Consider the following 20,863-nt stretch of genomic DNA (forward strand, 5'->3'; position numbering starts at 1 on the left):
TTTAACTGTATTTTTATTTCTCTCCACCGCTCGGCCTTCCCTAGCAGCAACCGGAAGACGGCCGGATGGCCGAGCGGTAAAGGTGGCAGCCTACCGCACTGGGGGACCCGGGATCGAATCCGAACGGGTCGAATAATCCCCAGGAATTTTTCGGGGGGTGGTCCGTTCGGATATGTCGGGCCCCGTCCCTCACCACCCGGTCGCCCCATTGTGGGCCTGGCCGAACCCATAATGGGCCTACTAAAAGAGGCCCTCTTAGTGCCCACAGGGCGGAAAGAGTTAAAAAAAAAAAAAAGCAGCAACCGGAAAGGCCGAGCGGTCAAGGGGGCGGCAGTCTACCGCTCTGGGGGGACCGGGATCGAATCCGAACGGGTCGAAAAATCCCCAGGAATTTTTACGGTGTGGTTCGTCCAGATATGTCGGGTCCCATCTCTCACACCCAGCCGCTCTATTGTGGCCCTGGCCGAATCCATAATGGACTTGCTAAAAGAAGCCTTGTTAGTGTCCACAGGGTGGAAAGAGTTAAAAAGAAAAAACCTACGGACTGACCACTTTTCACATACGTTACATTAAAACAAATAACAAAGATAACTTTTGGTGAAAAAATTTTAAAAAATCTTATATTTGTCTGCGGTTATAAAACAAAAAATAATTTTAAAATATTCAAATCACGCTTAATCGGTGTTGTAGCATCCATTTCTGCGGGGTGAAGTTTTGCCGCAGAAATGGATGCTACAACTTTGCAAAACTTCAGGTGAAGTTTTGCAGCAGATGTGAATATCTGCGATTCATCAAGGCTACTTTATGCTACAAAATAATTAATGATGAGTAAGTAATGTGTATCCTTTTTTTACTTCTTAAAGATGGGATAAATCTCACAAGTAAGCCTTTTAAACAATACTTTGTTTTAGTCAATTGTTTTACCGAGTCGTAAATTAAAAACTACAAAAACTAACCGACGCCTCGAGTTTAAATCGCCACTGTTTGTGGAGGCGCCGCTGTCTATGCAATTTTGTATAGGCGAGGCGCAATATCTGCAAAACAACTTAAATGCGCCAAAATAGCCTATATATTCGTAAACAGCGCAAAAAAAAACTGTGCAAAAAGTAATTTTCTCAGTTTTTTTTTGAGCCGATGTACTGTACATAGCCTAAAGTCAAACTTAGATGTTCACTAAGTACAAAAGCTTCGTCCTGCTTAAAAAACTAACATATTAAATTGTCTATACATCAAATTTTAAAATTTTATACCAATCTATACCTATATAGATGTTTTAGTTTTAGATGTATTTACTTTTAAAAACATTCATATGGAGTGTTTGTTTCTGCATGAAAGGTCCAAATGAGAAATTAGCACGTACAGACTAAATTAATAATTTAAATATATTAATATATTTATATTCGTGAATATTTTAATATATTATAACTTTTATTTGTAAACACGAAAGTTCAGAAAGTGCGTACAATTAGAAAATGTATAAATTAACATTAATGACTTTAATTTAAACATTGACAAGAATTAACACAATGTTTAATTCCAGATATGTGAACTAGATTTTTATGCAGACGACATGGAATAAAACACTAGTATGTACGACCTAAAAAGTGAAAAACCTATCTTTCTGTCAGATCGGCCAAGAATTAAATTTCGCCGAATGCGATTGTCATATTAAATTATTTTGTTTTTTTTTTATTAATTATCTGATTTATTTAAATTGTTACTTGTTTATTCCTAACAAGCGCTGTATCTTTATTATAACCAGTATGCTCTTTATATTCTTGTCTTGTATCCGCTAGTTGTGCATAAGCTTCTAAGCTATATCGCCCCGTGGTAAAGTGTGACGTAATATTCACGTAATAGTAGTTATATGATGGTCGTTACGTGGGGAATAATGCCTTTGGGAGGTCCTTTAAGAGTAACCTAAGAGTAACTGGTCTTTATTCAGGCGTTACAGTCATGGAAAAACCAGAAAAATTTCACGTGGCCAGCCTGTGGTCAGTGAATGGAACCACATGGCCAATGGAGGGACTCTTCGTATTTTTCCAAGTCAGTCAGTAAAAGAGAAAATCTGGAGGATCAACGACAGCACTTCGAGAATATTTTTCTTAGTAATGCAGTGGAAGAAAGTATGGAGCGATATGCTGAACTGAAGAAAAAGTTCACTTGCATTACTCTTGAAGAACTTCAGACCAAACTATTCTTATACAAAATGCATAAGAACTGGGTTCGTATTCCAAAGGATAACTGTATATTACTGATATACTAATTAATAGTGTAGTACCTTTAGGATCAAGGGCGTCGTCAGGGGGGCAGGAGGGGCAGCTGCCCTCCCTTAGAAATTCGAAAAAATTATTTAAATGCTAAGTTTTAATTAAAATAATCTTAGGCTTCTTGTAAGTTTAAAAAAATGTTTAAGTTAAGATATTTCTTTTCCAGTAAATGATTAAAACTTTATGAATCTTTTTATTTTACCTACATACAATTCATATTAAATTCAAATTTTAACAAGTACATTAAATTCTAACATTATAAAAATTTTATAACATTTCGTGGGGTAACTGTGAGGAAGCCGCGGCACACACTTTGGGAACCGCTGGGTTAGGGCAATACGGGTGCGGTCGGATGGCGATGGACGGGTTTAATTTTATAATTATATTATAAAATTTAACCTTTTTAGGAAATATTGCTACTAGCATCAAAATATAATTAATTCTAAATGATAAGTATTAGAAAATAAGTGGAAATAATTATTTTTCTGGAACGAGCTGCCATTTTTTTCAAAATTAATTATAAATTATTATAATTTAAATTGATTTATTAGTTAAAAAATTCTTAAAAATACTTTATTAATTCTTAAAATAATTAATTATATTTAAAACAAAAGTAAACTTTTAAATTTAATTTTACGAAAAAACTTATTTTGTGCTATATTTTGGCTATATTTATAAATAAAGAGTGCAGAATTTGCTACACGTGATCGAGTACGCTGTGTTTGGTTTGATGCAATTTTAAGTCTTTATTACTGAATCGTAGGTAAAATTTTATATAATTAGCATATTTAATTACAGTAAAATTTTTGTATTTAATAACATTGTAGTAATTAATAAAACTACAACGATTATTGGTTCCGATGTAAATTATATACACGAAAACATGATACACTTCATACACTTTTAGGGCTAAGAATCGGTAAATAAAAGCAATTAACTCGTATCAGAATGTAATTTTGTAGGCTAAAACTACTTTAGAACGAAAGATAAATAATAAAATTAATGTATATTTGGGTACAATTACATTCTGAATGAGACTGGCCCTTATCAGAGCTGTAGACCATATTTATAGGAGCAGAAAAGTCAAAGGAACCATATCTCTACACGTGACCCTGTGAGAAGTATGACCCCCTGAAAGCAGCATACTTCCAAATTGCACGCGATGGGAGTTGTGTTGCTCTGCTAAGAGTGAGGGCTCTTTGGTGGAAGCAACTACGAGCAAAGTGTCGGTTGAGGCAAGGCATTTTTTTTATTTAGTGCTTGAGAAGCACTTTACAACGAACCCTCAGAAAGTTGTTTCTAAATGCATGTGTGTTATAACTTTTTTGTTGGATTCTCAAAGGTTTAATTAAGCCCAAGAAAATGCTTCCTTTTGTATTTTCTTCCTCTGTTCATTAGAATGGCAGTAGATTTTGAGTACAGTGGGTGATCAGTTAACGAACACTTTCACAAAAGATTTTTATGTTCAGACAATGAACACCTCACAGAACAAACACAAGAAGAAGCAACATAAAATAATGAATATTGATTGGTCTTCCCTTGTCTTTGGGTAACAATCCGAAACTTTTCGGAGCGCAGGAGACGTTGACGTCCAACCCGATATATACTGATCAGATGGTATTTCTTGAACTTTGAAATACTCCCTTGTAATTCCAGCCTTTTGTTTTTCTGACAGAAACAATTCTTTTATAGTATTTGCAAGACTGTCAGGTGGGCACTCATTAACTTTTGAATCAGTTTTTATTTTTGAAAGGTGAGAGTATAATACCAAAGATAGAGAGTGGCAGAGGATGTTTGATGTTGTCGGGCAGTATGGTTTGAACAAATCTACAGTAGGGTGCAGTTTAATCTTATCTAAGAAAGATACAGTGTAATCAAGAAGACTCAGGCAGAGCTAAAGGAGTAACAAAAATTACATCTGAGAAATAAGGAACATTGAAGAGCTTATAATGGAACCTGAAACGGATCTGACAAAAGAACACCAAGAAACTTGGCGAGATATGTTTTCTTCTGAAAAAGAGGATTAATGTCGACATCTGCTATTAATTAAAGATCTTTTGAAGAAGTGGGAGGATGTCAGAACAACAGTCTTAGAATGGCATCCAAACCAAGGTTAATATGCTTGGAGATCTATACAATTACAATGCTATTAATTACTTCTGAAAAATCCTGAAGAAGAGAGAAAAGCAAGCAACATTAGACAAGTTCTTTAACCCCCACAAACGGAAAAAACATGACTAATAAAAATGCAAGACTGTGTATATATGTATTTTTATTATTACATGTAAATAAATGTAGTAAGAAAGTATATATTTTTTATTTTTTGGGGTCTCCAGAACAAATTAATCAAATTCCCATAAAAATCTACGGTAAATCGATAATTGGTTAACGAACAATTTGAATAGCGAACAGAGTCTTGGAATGGATTATGTTCATTAACCGATCACCCACTGTATTTTAGATCATAGCTTAGTTTACTGTGTTTAGTATCTTCTGTGTAAAAAAATTACAAATGTATTATATACATCTGCAGAAATTTAATTCAACAAGATTACATATGTACTGTACATTTGCAATGTTTTTAGACCAAAATAAGGGGGAGAAATGTTCAACAAGTGTAAATAAGCAAATTTTAAAATATGAACATAAAAAAAGCATGAAACAATTATTAGCATCTTAGAAACAAACAGGCTGTACTGTGCATGATGACATTGCCAATATCAAGTGGTATTGTATTTAATAGAAAAGTGGCATCAAAAGAAACCAAGATGGACAAGTTTTTTTAACAAATTGTGAATTCAAGCAAAGTGCTAATGATCATATGTAATTTTCTTCTTTTTATGCTTACAGTATGTACAGTTTTGATCAGCTTTTTCATACACACATATAGCATAATATACAATTACGTTACAATCGTGTGTTTCTATAGGATAAAGAATAGAGCTCTCATGACTGAATAATTTCAAGTACTAGTATTTCTTGTATATAGTGTTAAAAATGGAAATTTTTTCGAATAATGGATATTTTTTTGTTGCCTACGTGGAAATCCGTTGTTTGCAATATAGTGGATTCTCAGAACAACAGATGATTTTCGGCAGCCTGAGTGGTCTGTTAAAATGGGATTCTTCTGTACTTATGCAAAATAAATTTATATTAATTATGCTGGAAACTGATGTAACATTTATTAACATAATATCTTAAATTGCTTTTCATGGACTCTGAATTATAATTATTGATCAAATAATAAATCAAATTAGATGTTAATGAAATTTTTCAGTAATTTGATGGCAAAACATTTTTCCAACATTTCTTTACTCTGGTGTTTTCAGCTTGCTTTTTTAAGCTGACATTCTAAAAGCAGTCTTTAATATAGAAAGATTACTGTCAGGAATGAAGGATACATGTAAAGAGTTCTACAGGTGGAAAGCCATTGTTAAGATAAAGAACACTAAGAACGAGGTGTGATAACACTTTATGGTCCATTGTGTAAACATCTGGATCATCATCAAATCATTTTTTGATATGATAAAATGGCAGTAGTCTTCTAGTGTAAACCAGCCTTAAGAGTTTGTGCAGAAATACTTACGATTCAACTGCTGAGACCAGTTGTCATTCAACACTACTTATAATTTACTTGTTACCAGGCTTACCAATATTCAAAGGTGGGTTATAGAGTGATTGACCAAATACTGATGACACCATTCACTGCTATCAACCAACCAATCAGCAAGCATTTTCAAATCGACTCTAACTTGCTCACTTTGATATATGTGATGTGCTTGATATCCAATAATTTATTTAAAGTTTAAAAATTTTTCAGGTATACCCTGATATCCTTGGAGTAGGCTCTAAGGATATCAGGAATCTTAAAATACTTTGAGATATTGTGAATGGTTGAAAATCATTATCTTAATCAATATACTTATACACAAAAGATGTAAGTCAATCAGATAGATGTGCAGTAAATTAGTTTCTTGTTGTGTGGATCTACATTCAAATTTAATTCAGACATTGTAACACTTCATGATTTTTTTTGTGGTCCATATACTGTCAAGGGTCCTAAATGTATTGTGTCATAAATTTAGTATTATATATATATATATTTAATTAATGTTTATTATATCTTGACTTTCTTCAATATTTAAATGAATAGTAATTATGATGTTACTTTTACAGGAAAACTTGAAAATTTAATAATAAATACTTTTAAAATAAATTTCAAATATAATTTTTAATCTTAGAAGATGGCAGCAGCGCAATTTTTTACCAACATTGGAAAGCTTGGCATTGGACTAGCAATTGCTGGAGGAGTTGTGAACACAGCATTATATAATGGTAAGTGCAGTTTAAAATTAGTAAAAGAATTAATAGCCTCGATATTTGAACCCGATTCGTTTTGTTGTAAGAAAACTAATACAGGTATGCACCACAATTGGGATATGCTTTGAGAAAGACATTGTTAAGTGAACATCATAGTGTGGGGTAGACAAACCAATGCATATAGACTATATGTAATACAATAATAAATATTTACATATTTAAACATAAAGTATAGGCATGTACAAATTTTTCAGCTCCATTTGTGGGATTCTCTTATGTAATGTTAGCTGTTAAGTAGTGTGTACCTGTAACAGTAATAATACTTTTCAATAAAGCCAATTAAAAATTAATTTATTATAATTGTTAAAATTGTTACAAGATAGCAGCCTATCATCTATCTCTTGTCAAATTACTTTATATCTAATTATTTAATTACCCTTATTATAACCTTATAATACAATAGATTGTTTGGCAATAATATTTTGTTTAGAAACATCAAAGAAAATAATTTTTACAAAATGAAATTTTAATAATTTGATTTCATAAAAACCGTATATGGATAAACTGTTTTGAATACATTGTAAGTGCTTTGTAAGGTGTTAGGATGAAACTTACAGACAATAAAAGCCGTGGTCACACCACTTACAGACAATAAAGATAAATTTTGATGTAACTTCTCAGGAATATTTTCAGGTATTGTTAAAATTTAGTTTAAAAAATACCAGAAAATTTATGTAGAATATTTTTTGTAGCTATTTTCACACTTTAAAGTTTAGTTTAAGCTATTATAGAAAGTAATTACAGTAAATTTAATACTGAAATAGGCAGATGCTATTTATTTTATGTTTCACATACCTCTAATGTCAAATTCACTTTAATTAATTTTTATGTAACTTAAAAGTAGTGTAATAAAATTTCAAATTTTAGCAAACGTTGGTCTGAAAATAGTTTTGTTTTTATAATATTTTGTTTTAATAGTTCCGAAAAAATCTTTTTTTATGTTTTCTTAAATCATTGTCATAAATATCTTTAAAGTTTAAAAAATTATACATACAAAATATTTTAATTTTGTTGCGTATGAAAAGTTGAAAATCATCTGATTTATCAAAAACACAATTAACATGCAATATTAAAAATAATTCTTGATTCTGTTTTTGTCTGTGATTTTTAAAACTATATAAAAAATGACATTAAGAAAGTATTTAGTTAAGTTCAAAGTGCTTTTCTTGGAACAAAAATGATAGGGAATTAGCCTAAAAGTTTAAGATCTCAAGCCATACTAGCTACATTCTCAGGGTCAGATTGAGACATGATGACAAATTACTAAAGAAGTAAGCAGAAATTTAGTGGATTCTTCATCTTTTTTCTCTAGTTACTCCTGAACTGATGGTAAACATATCTGAACCTCTTGAATTTTCTAAAAGTTTTTGCTTCAAATAATTTGAATTGAATATATATTTGAGAAGCTTTCTTGACAAATATATTGTTAAAATTATTTTATTACTAATATTATTCTTATTCTTACTCTGTGAGTCTTATTGAAAGTTCTTATTTATCTGCAAAAAATGTAATAAACTTGTAATTGTTAATCAATCAATCTTTATTATTTAATATAACTTTTGTTATTACAAAGGGAGTTAAAAGAACATTATTGTTTTAAGGTAGCTACACGAACAAAGAAATTGTATAATTTATACAAAGTTAGCTTGGAAAAATTATCACTGAGTATAATTTGATAACGAAAATCAGATGGCAGAGTAGCAGCTCGGGTATCCAAAAAGAAATTACAAGAATCGAGAAGGTGTTTTCTCATATCCATCACTGCTGATCCACAAAAAAAAAACACACTCTGAGTCGTCAGATATTAAATGATTTGCCATTTAGGTTTATGGAGAACCTATTTAGTCTAAATTGTGCACCAAATGATTTTAGTTTATAACTCAAATCAGACAATAAATAAGGCATTGGACTCCACATTCCATTAAGGAAGATTTCACTGTTCCAACCTCTTTCAGTCAAATATTGAACATCCCTAAACCAATACAGGTCTCTTAATCGTTGATCACAGTCCAGAAAGAACAGACTCTCACTTAAATACATATAGCTATATAACAGTCCTATATTATTTAATAATCCTTTAGCAATAGCAGGCCGTGGCTTCAAAAAAGAATTACCATCCATCTTTGAAAGTCTTGTATATGTCAATTTTCAATAATCGTCTTCCGATAGGTCAACTAGTTTCCTCCAAAATCTAAACAATTTTATCACCAATGCAATTGCGAGGGGAGGTCTTCCCAATTCCATTCTCAATGCAGACTCCGAGACAGATCTGTTAATATGGAACACCTGCTTAAAATAGAATAACTGTATTGGTTCAAACTTGTCCACTAAAAGACCGCCCCAAACCGGGAAAGCATAAAACATATTTGGTCCAATCAAAGAATCAAATAGTTTAAAGTAGTTATTTAATGAAGACACTTTGATTTTAATAAGTAACATGGCGAGATTGGAGATCCTAGATCTTGCAGCAGGTAACACCTTGTTTAAATGATAGAGAGACTGTACCATATGAAGAGAAATAAATACCCAGATATTTAAAGTTAGACGCAATTTCAAATCTATGGTTTTCTAAACTAAAACTATCTGTTTTTTTAAGTTTTCCACCTCTACGAAAGATCATAAGCTTTGTCTTTTCCAAATTAATTGCCAATCGATTACCTTCACAGTATTTCCAAGTAAGATTAAGTCTTTCTCTAAGCGAAGAAGCAAAATTAGCCAAGAGAAGGATATTATCAGCATAAAGAAGACAGTTAATTTCAACATGAGAAGATAAAGGTATCATAGAACTTTTACCTCTCAGAAACCCAGGGAGATCGTTCAAAAACAAAACAAAAATGATAGGACTCAGTGGTTCTCCTTGAGGTAGCCCTCTATTGGACTCAACATAATCAGTGCTTAATGAAAAAGTTTCTATAAAATATCTAGTATTGGAGAAGAGACTCTTAAGTAAGTTGACAAAAAACGAAGAAAGACCAATGCTTCTAAGCTTATACCATAACAAATCATGATCAACTGTGTCGAAAGCTTTCTTGAGGTCAATAAATGCAGTATATAATTTCCCTCGTTTCCTCGATAGTGATATTTGAATAAGACCAGTCAAAATAAACAAATTATATTCGACACCTCTATTTTTAACAAATGCTCCTTGAACAGGTGTAACAATATTAAATTCGTTCATCCAAATCCGGAGCCGATTTGCAACAATAGTTGAAAAGACCTTTCTAAATACATTAATTAAAGCGATTGGTCTATAATTAGTTGGCGTCTGCCTACATCCCTTCTTATATATCATTCTCAAAGCAATTTGTTTCCAAGATAGTGGAAAGGAGCGCCTAGACCAAAAGGAATTAAACATATCCAATATATCCAATAGTATTTCTGTAGAAAGGCATTTTATCATTTCATTCCTTATATTATCAGGACCTGGGGCCTTAGATGATCTTAGTTTTCTGATTACAACTTCTAATTCGCTCAGGGTAATAAAGTCATCCAAAAGAGGTACAGTATTATTAAGACTTACATCGATATAAATTACTGTATCTGGTCCAGCGAAATACTCTTGTAAATAGTTTAACCAATCCGAGGGAGATATAGCATTTTCACACGGTTTCTTAATTCGAAACTTATTGACTAGTGACCAAAAATCTCTAGTATTTTTTGTCTTCAATAATAATGAATTTATTTTAGCCAAAAAGATCTTTTTCTTCGCCTTACATAGCGACTTGTAGCTTTTATTTAATTTACAATATTCGTCCAAGAGGTTTCTACTTTTGTTTCTTCGAAACATTCGTAGTATTCGGTTCTTAGATTTCTTTAAACGTAGACACTGTGGATCAAACCATTGCTTCTCAAATGATAATAAGGAAATGTTCTTCTTGACCATCCCACATCGTAAAGCCGAAGTCAACAAAATCTTTAGTAGTTCATCATGGTAACTCTGCGCATCCAGCAAAAAGGTTGTTTTAATTGAGGTATACAGCGAGCTAACCAAAGATAAATAGTCATCCGATGTATCTTGTTTCCATACGTAACGAATTTTTGGGAGTTTCAGAGTCCGTACGCTATCTGTCGTAAATTCAAATGAAATTGAGATTGGAAAGTGATCAGAATTGAAAATATCAAGAACTCTAAAATCCAATAATCTATCTAGTAAATAAACATTTACTGTTATTAGATCTATAACAGATAGACCAACTGTTGAAAGAAAAGTGAATTAAGCCGGATTGTCTGAGACACATCGACCATTTAAAATATCTAATCCGTGCGACTTAATCAGTTGTAAAAAGCTTTTTCTCTTTGGTTCAATGTTAAGTCATTAGCTCTTCGGGAATTTAGGACATTAATATTACTCCCAGCAAAAAAATTATCTAGTTCCTCGCCTATTCTGGCATTCATGTCACCTAAAATAACTATATCGTCGTCAGGGAAATTCATCAAGTCTTCCATTTTATTTAACTGAAAATCATAAAGATCTATTCTCATATAAACAAGAACAATAATCAAGCTTTGACTAAGTGAACAAAAAATTCTTCCATAATTTAATTTAATCACCATAAGATTGTTGGAATTAAATAACATTTCCGAGGAGCCCAATTTCTGGGAAACTGGAAGAATAAGACCACCACAAGGACGACCAGGACCAATTGGTTTTTTAGCAAGTTGTTCATATAGAAACAAATCTGAGTTCAACATAGAGAGAACCGGTTTGAAATAGTTAGTTAACCATGTCTTAGTTAAAGCAACTAAATCATAATTTTGCAATAAATAAATGAACTCTTGGTCATTCACTGATAAGTCCAGCGTTCCTTGGCAATTCCAAGACAATATTCTCATTTCCAAAGTTTTATTTGTCTCGTTAGCAGTTGTTCCACTTAACCTTTTTGGCTGGGTTTGTCTAAAAAAGTATCGATCTTCTGTAGTTCATTCGTATCCAAATTAAAAGTAAATTTGTCACCATCGACAGTCAGGCAGTCGGCTTTCAGAAATACTTTTTTTTTTCAGAGATTTTGCTTCCGCAAAAAAAAAAGGCAACAGTTTTCTACACCTTAATCTTGATCTGTATGACAAATCGTCAAAGACTCTAATGCGCGAGAATGAGTGCGACGCCTGAATTTTCTTTATATTTTTAAAGATAACTCTTTTGTCATCTTGACTACAGAGTTTAAACAAAAAAAAGTCTAGTTTCCGATATTTGATAACTATTAACTAAAGGAATAGACTCCCCGCTCTGTCTTTTAAATAATTCAATAAAGCGATTAGCATTATTAACTATTTCCTTGTCATCGCCACTCAAACCAGAAACATTGATATTATCCTTCTTCGAATTGTTATGAACCGAGTCTATATAATAATTTTGAAGAGAAAGTTTATCCATACATACAGTTTTGAAGGACGAAAGTTCAGCAACTTCTCCTTCCAGGCGAGACAGATGTTCGTTGTATTCCTTATGTAAATTAGACAGCCAGTCAAATTTCGATGACAATTCCTCCAGTTTCGATAGAATAGTATCAAAACGTTCCTCGAGGAGACACAGAATCTTCTGAGGTAGTTGAGAAGGAATATCCTGCAATGCAAAATAGTCCTCCAATCGAGAGGATTTCAACATTGGTTCGCTTGGAGATCGACGGCGTTTACCGGCGGAAGTCGAAGCTTTATTGCGAGGTGAAGGTGTGTACGAGACATTGGGCTTGGGTTAAGTTTGACTCCTCCAATAACAAGCAAAAAGAACAAAATTAAAAAAGAAAGTATCGCAGTAGAAAAAGACATCTTCTATAAAGTCAATTAATGGCAGACCGTAATTGTTAATAAATAATTGATCAGTTAAGCTTAATAATAAAATATTTTAATATATAGAAGTTTTTTGTATTTATTTATAAAAAATATAACATCATTTTGATTTTAAAATGTCTTTTTAGTGGATGGAGGACATAGAGCTGTAATATTTGATCGTTTTACTGGAATAAAACAACGTGTTGTTGGTGAAGGAACTCATTTTCTAATTCCCTGGGTGCAGAAACCAATTATATATGACATTCGTTCAAGACCTAGAAATGTTCCTGTCATTACTGGAAGTAAAGGTAAACAATTTTATATTTTTATAGCAAAAATGTATTTAGTTCTAGAATTAAAATAGTTTTAACATATTTTCTGTATTGATAATACATGTGATCCTTACCAGGACTGTGGACTCGGATGACCAAACCCCACCTTCAACTCCTGCCTCTAAATAATAATTTAAAATATACTTTGATTATATTACAACAGCATATATATATATATATATATATATATCAACTCAACAAATTCAATTTTTGATTTAAGCCAGGTGATCTGTTGATCTTAGCTTTATAATTTGGCAGATTGTCTGGCCACAATAGCAATTCATCACTACAAAATAAATTATCAAACTCTTTTTAAACATGTTTTACATGAATCACCAGGCATTCCTTTCAAAACTACTAAAAGTATTTGTTTTTCACAGAGCTTTTTATTATTTCTACTATCATCACTATCATCAACACACAAAATGTTTTCCATCTATGGTTTGTAGTGTAAAAGTATTCAAAAACACTAGATATAACCAGTCTTTTTACCCATTTTGTATGGGTCTTTTGATGATAAAAATTTAGAATTAGCTAACACAAAATGTATTCAAATATAAATTTCTGAAAAGAAAATCAGCAGTAATTAGTGACATGCAGAGATCATGAAGTAGGGCAATTTTGCATTACAGGAGGCTCCTATCAGTTTAAAAGGTTGACCTTCCTATTAGGAAATTGATATAAAGTGCATAATAAAAAAATGGGAGTCAGTTGGTCCGTCTTTACCAACTCCCAACTCCTGTAGCAATGAATTTGCTTCTGACTTTAATTCCACAGTCCTCATCCTTACTGTACTTGTCAGTAATGTGTGTGATTTATTTAAACATAGATTTAAGACAGTAATAGAAAATACTATTAAACAAACATAACAAAATTTATTATATTTTTTTCCACTCTTTTCACATGTTTTTATACACATTTTTCACTCTCACTTGTTTTTATTCTCAAATAGATTTACAAAATGTTAATATCACCTTGAGAATATTGTTTAGACCTATACCAGATCAGTTGCCAAAAATGTATTCAACATTGGGAGTTGATTATGATGAAAGAGTTCTGCCATCTATTACTAATGAAGTCCTGAAAGCTGTAGTAGTAAGTAATAGTTAATTTTATATTATCAGTTTATTGTATTTCTTTAATGTGTTATTAACAAACAAATCTCAATTCTTTTCTTTACTAGGCGCAATTTGATGCTAGCGAATTAATTACTCAACGAGAAGTGGTATCGCAAAAAGTGTCAGAAGAATTAACCGATAGAGCATCTCAGTTTGGTTTAATATTAGATGACATTTCACTTGTATGTTAAAAAATTAGTCTATTTTGATAATTATAATTCACTTATTCACACTCAGATTCTTTAATGTTATAAAACTAACACGCCTTATTACTGAGAAAGTTCATTTATCGGCTAAACAAATAGTAATAACAGCTAAACATTTATTCGGCTAAACAGCTCAGTAATAAGGTGTGTTGGTTTGATAATTATAATGTATAATAAATAATTGAAAAAATTTCATTCTTATAATAAACATTTTCTTACTTGTAAATTTCAGACACATTTGACTTTTGGAAAGGAGTTTACTCTGGCTGTAGAAATGAAACAGGTAGCACAGCAGGAAGCAGAAAAAGCAAGATTTCTTGTAGAGAAAGTGAGTCAAATTATGCTTAATATCTTAAATATAAGTTAGAAAAATGTCTACTTTCTTTTTTCAAAAAGATAGTTTTATTGGAAAATAAACAAACTTATAAATTACAGGCAGAGCAACACAAACGAGCCACAGTAATATCAGCAGAAGGTGATACACAAGCTGCATCCCTGTTGGCAAAGGCATTTGGAGATGCTGGAGAAGCCTTGGTGGAATTGAGACGTCTAGAAGCAGCTGAAGACATTGCCTACCAGTTGTCACGATCTCGAAATGTCGTTTACTTACCACAAGGACAGACTACCTTACTTAACTTACCTCAATAGTTCTTAAATTTTGAATTAAAATGAAATTAATTTTTGCCTGTAAGTTAGTTAATCAAAATACTAGATGTAAAGAATAGATAGAACTTTTTTAAGTGCAAGAAATCAGGTTTCTTGTTATATTTTTGTTAAAATATACAATTTTGACAGTTTAATAATTCTTAAACTGTAATTCCAAACATTAATAAAAGTGATTTGAAGCATTGATTATGTTGTATAATCTGCTTGGTCTGAAAGAGTTTGGAAGTGCAGATTGGAAGAGCAAAATTATGTCACGTTAAGAGGATTTGAGCTCATAAAATTTATTTTAAGAAAAACTTAAAAAAGTTCCGAGAAAATTGTTTAGACTTTTTTAAATGTAGTTTATTAATATTTGCATTAAAAATACAATGGTTCAGAAAAAGAATGGATAGAATTTTTCAAATATGTAATTTTATAAATTTTATTTTTAAATTGTGTTGATATAGCATCTTTATGATTTAAAAATAAATACAATTAATTTTTTAACTTTTAAATACAATAAATTAATTCATTCCTTTTTTCGATTTGTTGAGCTAAAAACAAAATCTATTGTTGCAAAGCCTGAAAAGTCAAAGATCAGATTTTCATTATTTTATTTAAAGTATTGATTTGAGAAAAGAACATTCTTATTGAGACGTAAACAAGAATTTAATTATACAGTTTAACCCGATTATAACATCATCAGATGTAGCGACAACCCTAATATAACGTCAAATTTTTATTGGTCTCACAATTTTACTATACTAGATAACGTTAAAAAACCCACTTGTAATGACATAAAACCCTGTTTTTAACGTCATATTTGAAGCACTCCCAAATTTACAAAATTAGATTACAAATTTTATTTAACAAAGAAAAACTACGTGTTTAGTCCTAGGGTCAGAGTCCACTTCCTAGAACGACTGTGGGTGGTGCTCTTTCCACCTGACTTCGGTGGGGTGAAATTCGCCACTTTTAAACGATGTGACAATCAGTTATTACATACTCATTTTTAAATTACTTTATGCTAAATTGTTAAATATTCTATTATTTTTAATATAACATATTATATCAAATAGTTTATAAAGAAATAATTGAATTATTTGTAATTGGCATACATTAATTTAACCTTTTGTTGCCTTTTGATTCAACATTATTCTCAAAACTGGAAGTTCCACCATTATTGAAACTTAAGACAAATAGAAATTTCTTATAAAAGGTAATTTTTGACATTTTTAATTACATCGATGTAAACTTAGACATAACATAAATAAAGTTTATTTAAACATGTAGTTTGCATTTTTATACATACGATAATAAATTATTACTATCATAATAGATACAGTATACTGTATTACCATTAAGAAATAATTTTACGGTAATACATACGATGTTAAATTAGAATGGAGTTTATAATAGATTCTTAAACACACTTGGTACTTTTTATGGGACTGAAATTATGACCCCGCAGATAACAACACTCGGTTATAACATCGAAAAATTGCCGGACCCATGGATGACATTATAAACGGGTTAAACTGTATTATAAATTCATAAATTTGTAGCATTGAACAAAAGAAACAGATTAAATTCAATATTGTACATACAAACATAGTTCTTAAAATCTAATACAGGTACTTGTTTTGAATTTAGCATTTCTAGACAATGCCTTTTGACTAATAAAAAAACAAAAATATTATACATGGATAGGCTGAAACATAATGCACACATGCTTGTAGAACACGAACAAAAACAAATAGCAAGATTGGGCAAAAAGTACATTAAAGTACAATTCTTAAGCTTCAAAATCATATATTTGTTTTTCAACATAGTCATCGTTAAGGCTAACACATTTCTCCCAATGTGAAACAAGTTTCTTCATTCCATCACTGAAAAATTCTTTTGACTTTTCTTGAATTCAGGACTTGACAGCTGCCTTTACCTCATTGTCCGAGGTGTGTAATGATTACCCTTGAGGTCTCTCTTGAGTAGAGGAAAAAAATAAAAATTGCAAGGCGCAAGATCAGGGGAATAAGGAGGGTGCGGAATCGGTTCAAACTTCAGGTTTCGCAGAGTCTCTCCAGCTGCGCGCGAGGTGCGGACGAGCATTGTCATGTTGCAAGATTATTGGTGCCAGGCTGCCTCTAACACAACAAACTCGACGTCGGAGGTGTTTTAGAGTCTGTATGTACTGTACTGAGAAGAATTTACCGTTGCCCCCTTGTTGTGATGTTTACCATCTGTGCAGTGATCGGACGTCCACTGCATGTTTCGTCAACAATTATGGCTTTTCCAGGCTCGCAACCACGAAATTTTATTACCCATCAGTTTACAGTAGACATATCAACAGCATCGTCACCATAAACAGCCTTTAAACAACGATGAATCTCAGTAGGAGTCACTTTTTCAGCAGTTAAAAATTCAATAACAGCACACTGTTTAACTCGCGTTGACATAGCACTAGATCAAGTCTCTGTATTTCTGCTTCTTGAAAAATACTGGATGAACCAAATGACCTCAAACTGCACATGCACATAGAAGGGGAATGTTACTTTCATATGCCACCTGGCACACTTCTGAAAATCATTTCGTTCACACTCGACAAGCATGTGTGCATTACTTTTCAGCCTACCCTCGTAATTACACACACAAATTTTAAAATTTTACACACAGCTTATGATACTTACTCAAATAAATATTGTCAATTTGTTTTTCAATACCTATATTTTAATAATTTTACTAACTGATGCATTTTGAAAAGGTAATTTTGTACAGTATATACTAAGTTTTCTTATTTCCTGGTCTTTTGCTTGTCCCAGATTCTGGGATAAAAGTGAACTGTTTCTCAGGATCCCAGAATAGAATTAATTATTTTTAAGATATACAAAACATCTTGAAATCAAATATAATTATTTTTCATTTTTTAAAGTAATTTAATACGTTCTTCAACCTCCAAAATCATATTAATAATGCTGCATAAGATATATATTAAAAATTACCTTTGAATTCTGTAGAAATTTTCACAAATAGAAAAAATTTATTAAAGTTTGCTGGAAACTGCATACAATGACAACAACAACAACAAAATGCTTTGAATTGAGTTGAAAATTTTAAAAAAATAAACTTAGATCAAACTTCTAACTTAAAAGGTTAGTGAAGATCCTTTCTACTCGTCACGTGATCTTTACAAATGTTCCGTCCCGAGTCGTTCTTTACGCCTCGAGATTGTCCGTTTGATGGTCCGTTGAAAGTCACACCTCCACACTCGATAATTAGTTATATACAGTTTATTTACAAATATTTACAAAGACATACACTATGCAATAACATTACGTACTCTACTGTATTGAAGCTGTGGTGCCGCACGTCGACTTAGCTGGCCGGGGAACACGAGTCACTCTTCCGGAGATGGCTTAACCTCGTGGCCGTCCGTCTCTACAACAACCTTTTTTCAGAGGACTTTCCAAGAGGAGAACACTCTCTCTATCCGCCTCAAAGGTCTGCCTGTTGTTAGAGACCGCCACGAATCAGGTCCCTCGCCCTTTCTCCTCGCTTTTTTGCCACCCTTCCAATTTAAGGGATTCTGGCACTGCCTCCTGCGACCAATCACTTCCTTCCCCTTCTTAGAGCCTTCCAAGACGTCCGCCCTATCTCCCGCCGACGTAGCTCACATTTGCGTCCGTGCTTTATTTATTTTTGTTCTCTCAAGCTGGCCGGCACGTGGCCAACGCATTGACCCTTAAGTGGGGACGCTCCACCTTTGATCCTTCCGGCCGTTTATGGCCCCGGCTCCAGGTGGGAGCAATTATCTCAGTCGGGCGATTTCTTTGACTCAGGCCGCCAAAGGCAACCTTTACAAGGTTATTTTCATTTTTTAAATAAAACATAATACAAAATATTATTGTAAATTTTTAAAATAAGATTTTAAAAAGCAAAGATGGTCAACACTCCAATCACTCGATCTGGTTCTTATTTAACTAATGAAAAGTCCTGCTACCAAGAATGCCCTTTCCGATTCAATTCATGTGAGTGGAATCGTCTTTAATGCATTTAAGAGAAGATGGATGTTATGTGTTTTTTCATCTGTAGCTTGGAAGATTTCTAGTTAATTTTCAAGATTGTAGTATTTCTTTCGCTCTCTAGTATCCTTGTTTTGTCTACCTCAGCTGCTTTAATAGAAACATCAAGCTTATAGTCCAATAATTCAGCAGTTCGTTTGTCTTTAATAATCAGGTTTATGAAGAAAAACTTCATACTTGTTTGCATCCTTGCCCAATTCGCACAACCTAGCATTACACAGTTATTGAAGCTACTGGGCACGGTTACAAATTAAGACAGCTTAAGCGCAGTTATTCCAGATATTACAGGTTCTGACAAGTAAAGAATTTTCAGAGTCCTGCCACAAATAAGCTACATATTGATTATTGACCATTTGTGACATGCCATAATGAGCAAAAATTTAAAAAACTAATAAATAGGTTTAAAATTAATAAACACGAATGTATTCTGACAGTTTATGAGTTAATTATACTTTTTATTTGCAAAATTTCCTCAACCTTGACAGAAAATAAGAAAAAAGTGAATTTTTCAGAAATTTTCGGGATTTCCTGGGTTAAAAAAACAACCGAGATCCCGTTTGAGAAACCCTAGTACATACTGTTTCTATAAACCAGGTCAAACTTCTAAGTTTGTATATACATTATGTAGACTACACTTATACAGGCAGTCACAAACTTTTGGACATAATACATTACTAAATATGAGTACAAAAGAGTTGCTGTTAAATAAATAAATAAGTTTTTATGAATGGTGTTGCTATTACTGAAACAAAAACCAATGAAAAGTGTTACCGACACTAACACGATGCATTAGCTAGAAATGTACAAAAGGACTGCCTATACTGAAAAGCTCAAACTTATATTTATTCTTGTGTATTTTAGTATCGACCATGAGATACATAAAGTTTAGCTTGTTAGTGTAGGCTATGTTCTATGCTGAAACTAAAGAATCATGTGAATCTTATTGATGTTACAAATATTTTAATACATGAAGAAATTATAAAGCAATTATAGTCATCAACTAGAAACAAAATCAATTTTGAAATAATAAGGAAGTAAATATGGGTGTTAAGTCTCGAATTAAGTTATACAGTAAAAAAGACTGTAATAGTTAGGATAATTGTTTTAGATGATTTTGTATAATATTGTATAGATAATAGCTCAGCATAAAACACATAGCACCAACATATAATTATAACACTAATAGTTAATCAATACAAAAGAATCTTTGATATATACAGTGCACTGTATTTACAATTTTTAATACAACCCATATACTAAATAACAAACTATCGAGCATAAAATTTATTTATACAATGATGTGATATGTCACATTATCTGGGACCAGTAAATGTCTTATTTTTCTCCCACATTTTCTGAATTCTAGTAGACGGTTTCACTATTAATAATAAAATATTGTTAAGTATAATAATAACCATATTCTGTCACATTAACAGTTAATCAATACAAAAGAATCTTTGATATATACAGTGCACTGTACTTACAATTTTTAATACAACCCATATACTAAATAACAAAGAACCCTTCAAGTACAAATTTACAGGATAAGTACATACTGTATTTTCTACAAATTCTTGTCATGCCCTTTCAGCAGGTACAAGATAAAAACATGCTTCAGTTACAAATAAGTTTTGAAGAAAGGATCTATTTAGTACGAAATTTCTAAGAATACTTATCCTTTGTCCCCCGAGGGTAATTATTACAATTGTTAACAATAGCCTAACGTTGATTATAATGGATGGATAAAATAAACCTAATTTTATAGTGTTTTAAGACCGATAAATTTTTATTGAAATAATAATAATAGCCAATTGATGATAATATCTCTCATAACAATCAACAGATTTCACGATACAGGCAGTCCTCTACTTACGAACATTCGACTTACGAACTATCGAAGTTACGAACAAAGCCGACAGATGGCGGGTTAAAGTGCAGTTGGTTATTTTTTTATGTATAGTCAAGTTTATTTTTGAAGTTTTACGTTAAAACATTTACAGTACATACATGTGTACATTTGTAGTTGTTTTAAATGAGTAATTTTAATAAATAATGTACTGTATA

At 31.9% G+C, this 20,863-nt stretch overlaps 1 protein-coding gene across 3 annotated transcripts; it reads left to right on the top strand.

Annotated features, from left to right (window-relative positions):
* The first annotated feature begins 2,962 nt into the window (after window positions 1-2,962).
* Phb1 (prohibitin l(2)37Cc) lies at window positions 2,963-15,126 on the top strand. 3 transcript variants are annotated; one of them, XM_067262065.1, is made up of 7 exons: window positions 2,963-3,029; window positions 6,512-6,605; window positions 12,566-12,727; window positions 13,704-13,846; window positions 13,935-14,051; window positions 14,308-14,403; window positions 14,511-15,126. In XM_067262065.1, exons 2-7 carry the CDS (start codon window positions 6,515-6,517, stop codon window positions 14,721-14,723), a joined length of 822 nt encoding a protein of 273 aa, XP_067118166.1. In that variant the 5' UTR covers window positions 2,963-3,029; window positions 6,512-6,514; the 3' UTR covers window positions 14,724-15,126. The 3 variants fall into 3 exon arrangements, with proteins under 3 accessions (XP_067118166.1, XP_067118167.1, XP_067118168.1); XM_067262066.1 differs by having other exon boundaries at window positions 2,977-3,029; window positions 6,515-6,605; XM_067262067.1 differs by having other exon boundaries at window positions 2,987-3,033.
* The last annotated feature ends 5,737 nt before the right edge of the window (window positions 15,127-20,863 follow it).

Source organism: Centruroides vittatus, unplaced genomic scaffold, assembly GCF_030686945.1.
Source record: "Centruroides vittatus isolate TY-2023 unplaced genomic scaffold, ASM3068694v2 contig_14, whole genome shotgun sequence".
Taxonomy (NCBI): Eukaryota; Metazoa; Arthropoda; class Arachnida; order Scorpiones; family Buthidae; genus Centruroides; species Centruroides vittatus.

Bases quoted from the DNA above. Each gene is read 5' to 3' on its own strand.
- Phb1 (XM_067262065.1), top strand. From the start codon at position 6,515: ATGGCAGCAGCGCAATTTTTTACCAACATTGGAAAGCTTGGCATTGGA. The intron at 6,606-12,565 runs GTAAGTGCAGTT...ATGTCTTTTTAG, and splicing joins GAACACAGCATTATATAATG to TGGATGGAGGACATAGAGCT. The intron at 14,052-14,307 runs GTATGTTAAAAA...TGTAAATTTCAG, and splicing joins TATTAGATGACATTTCACTT to ACACATTTGACTTTTGGAAA.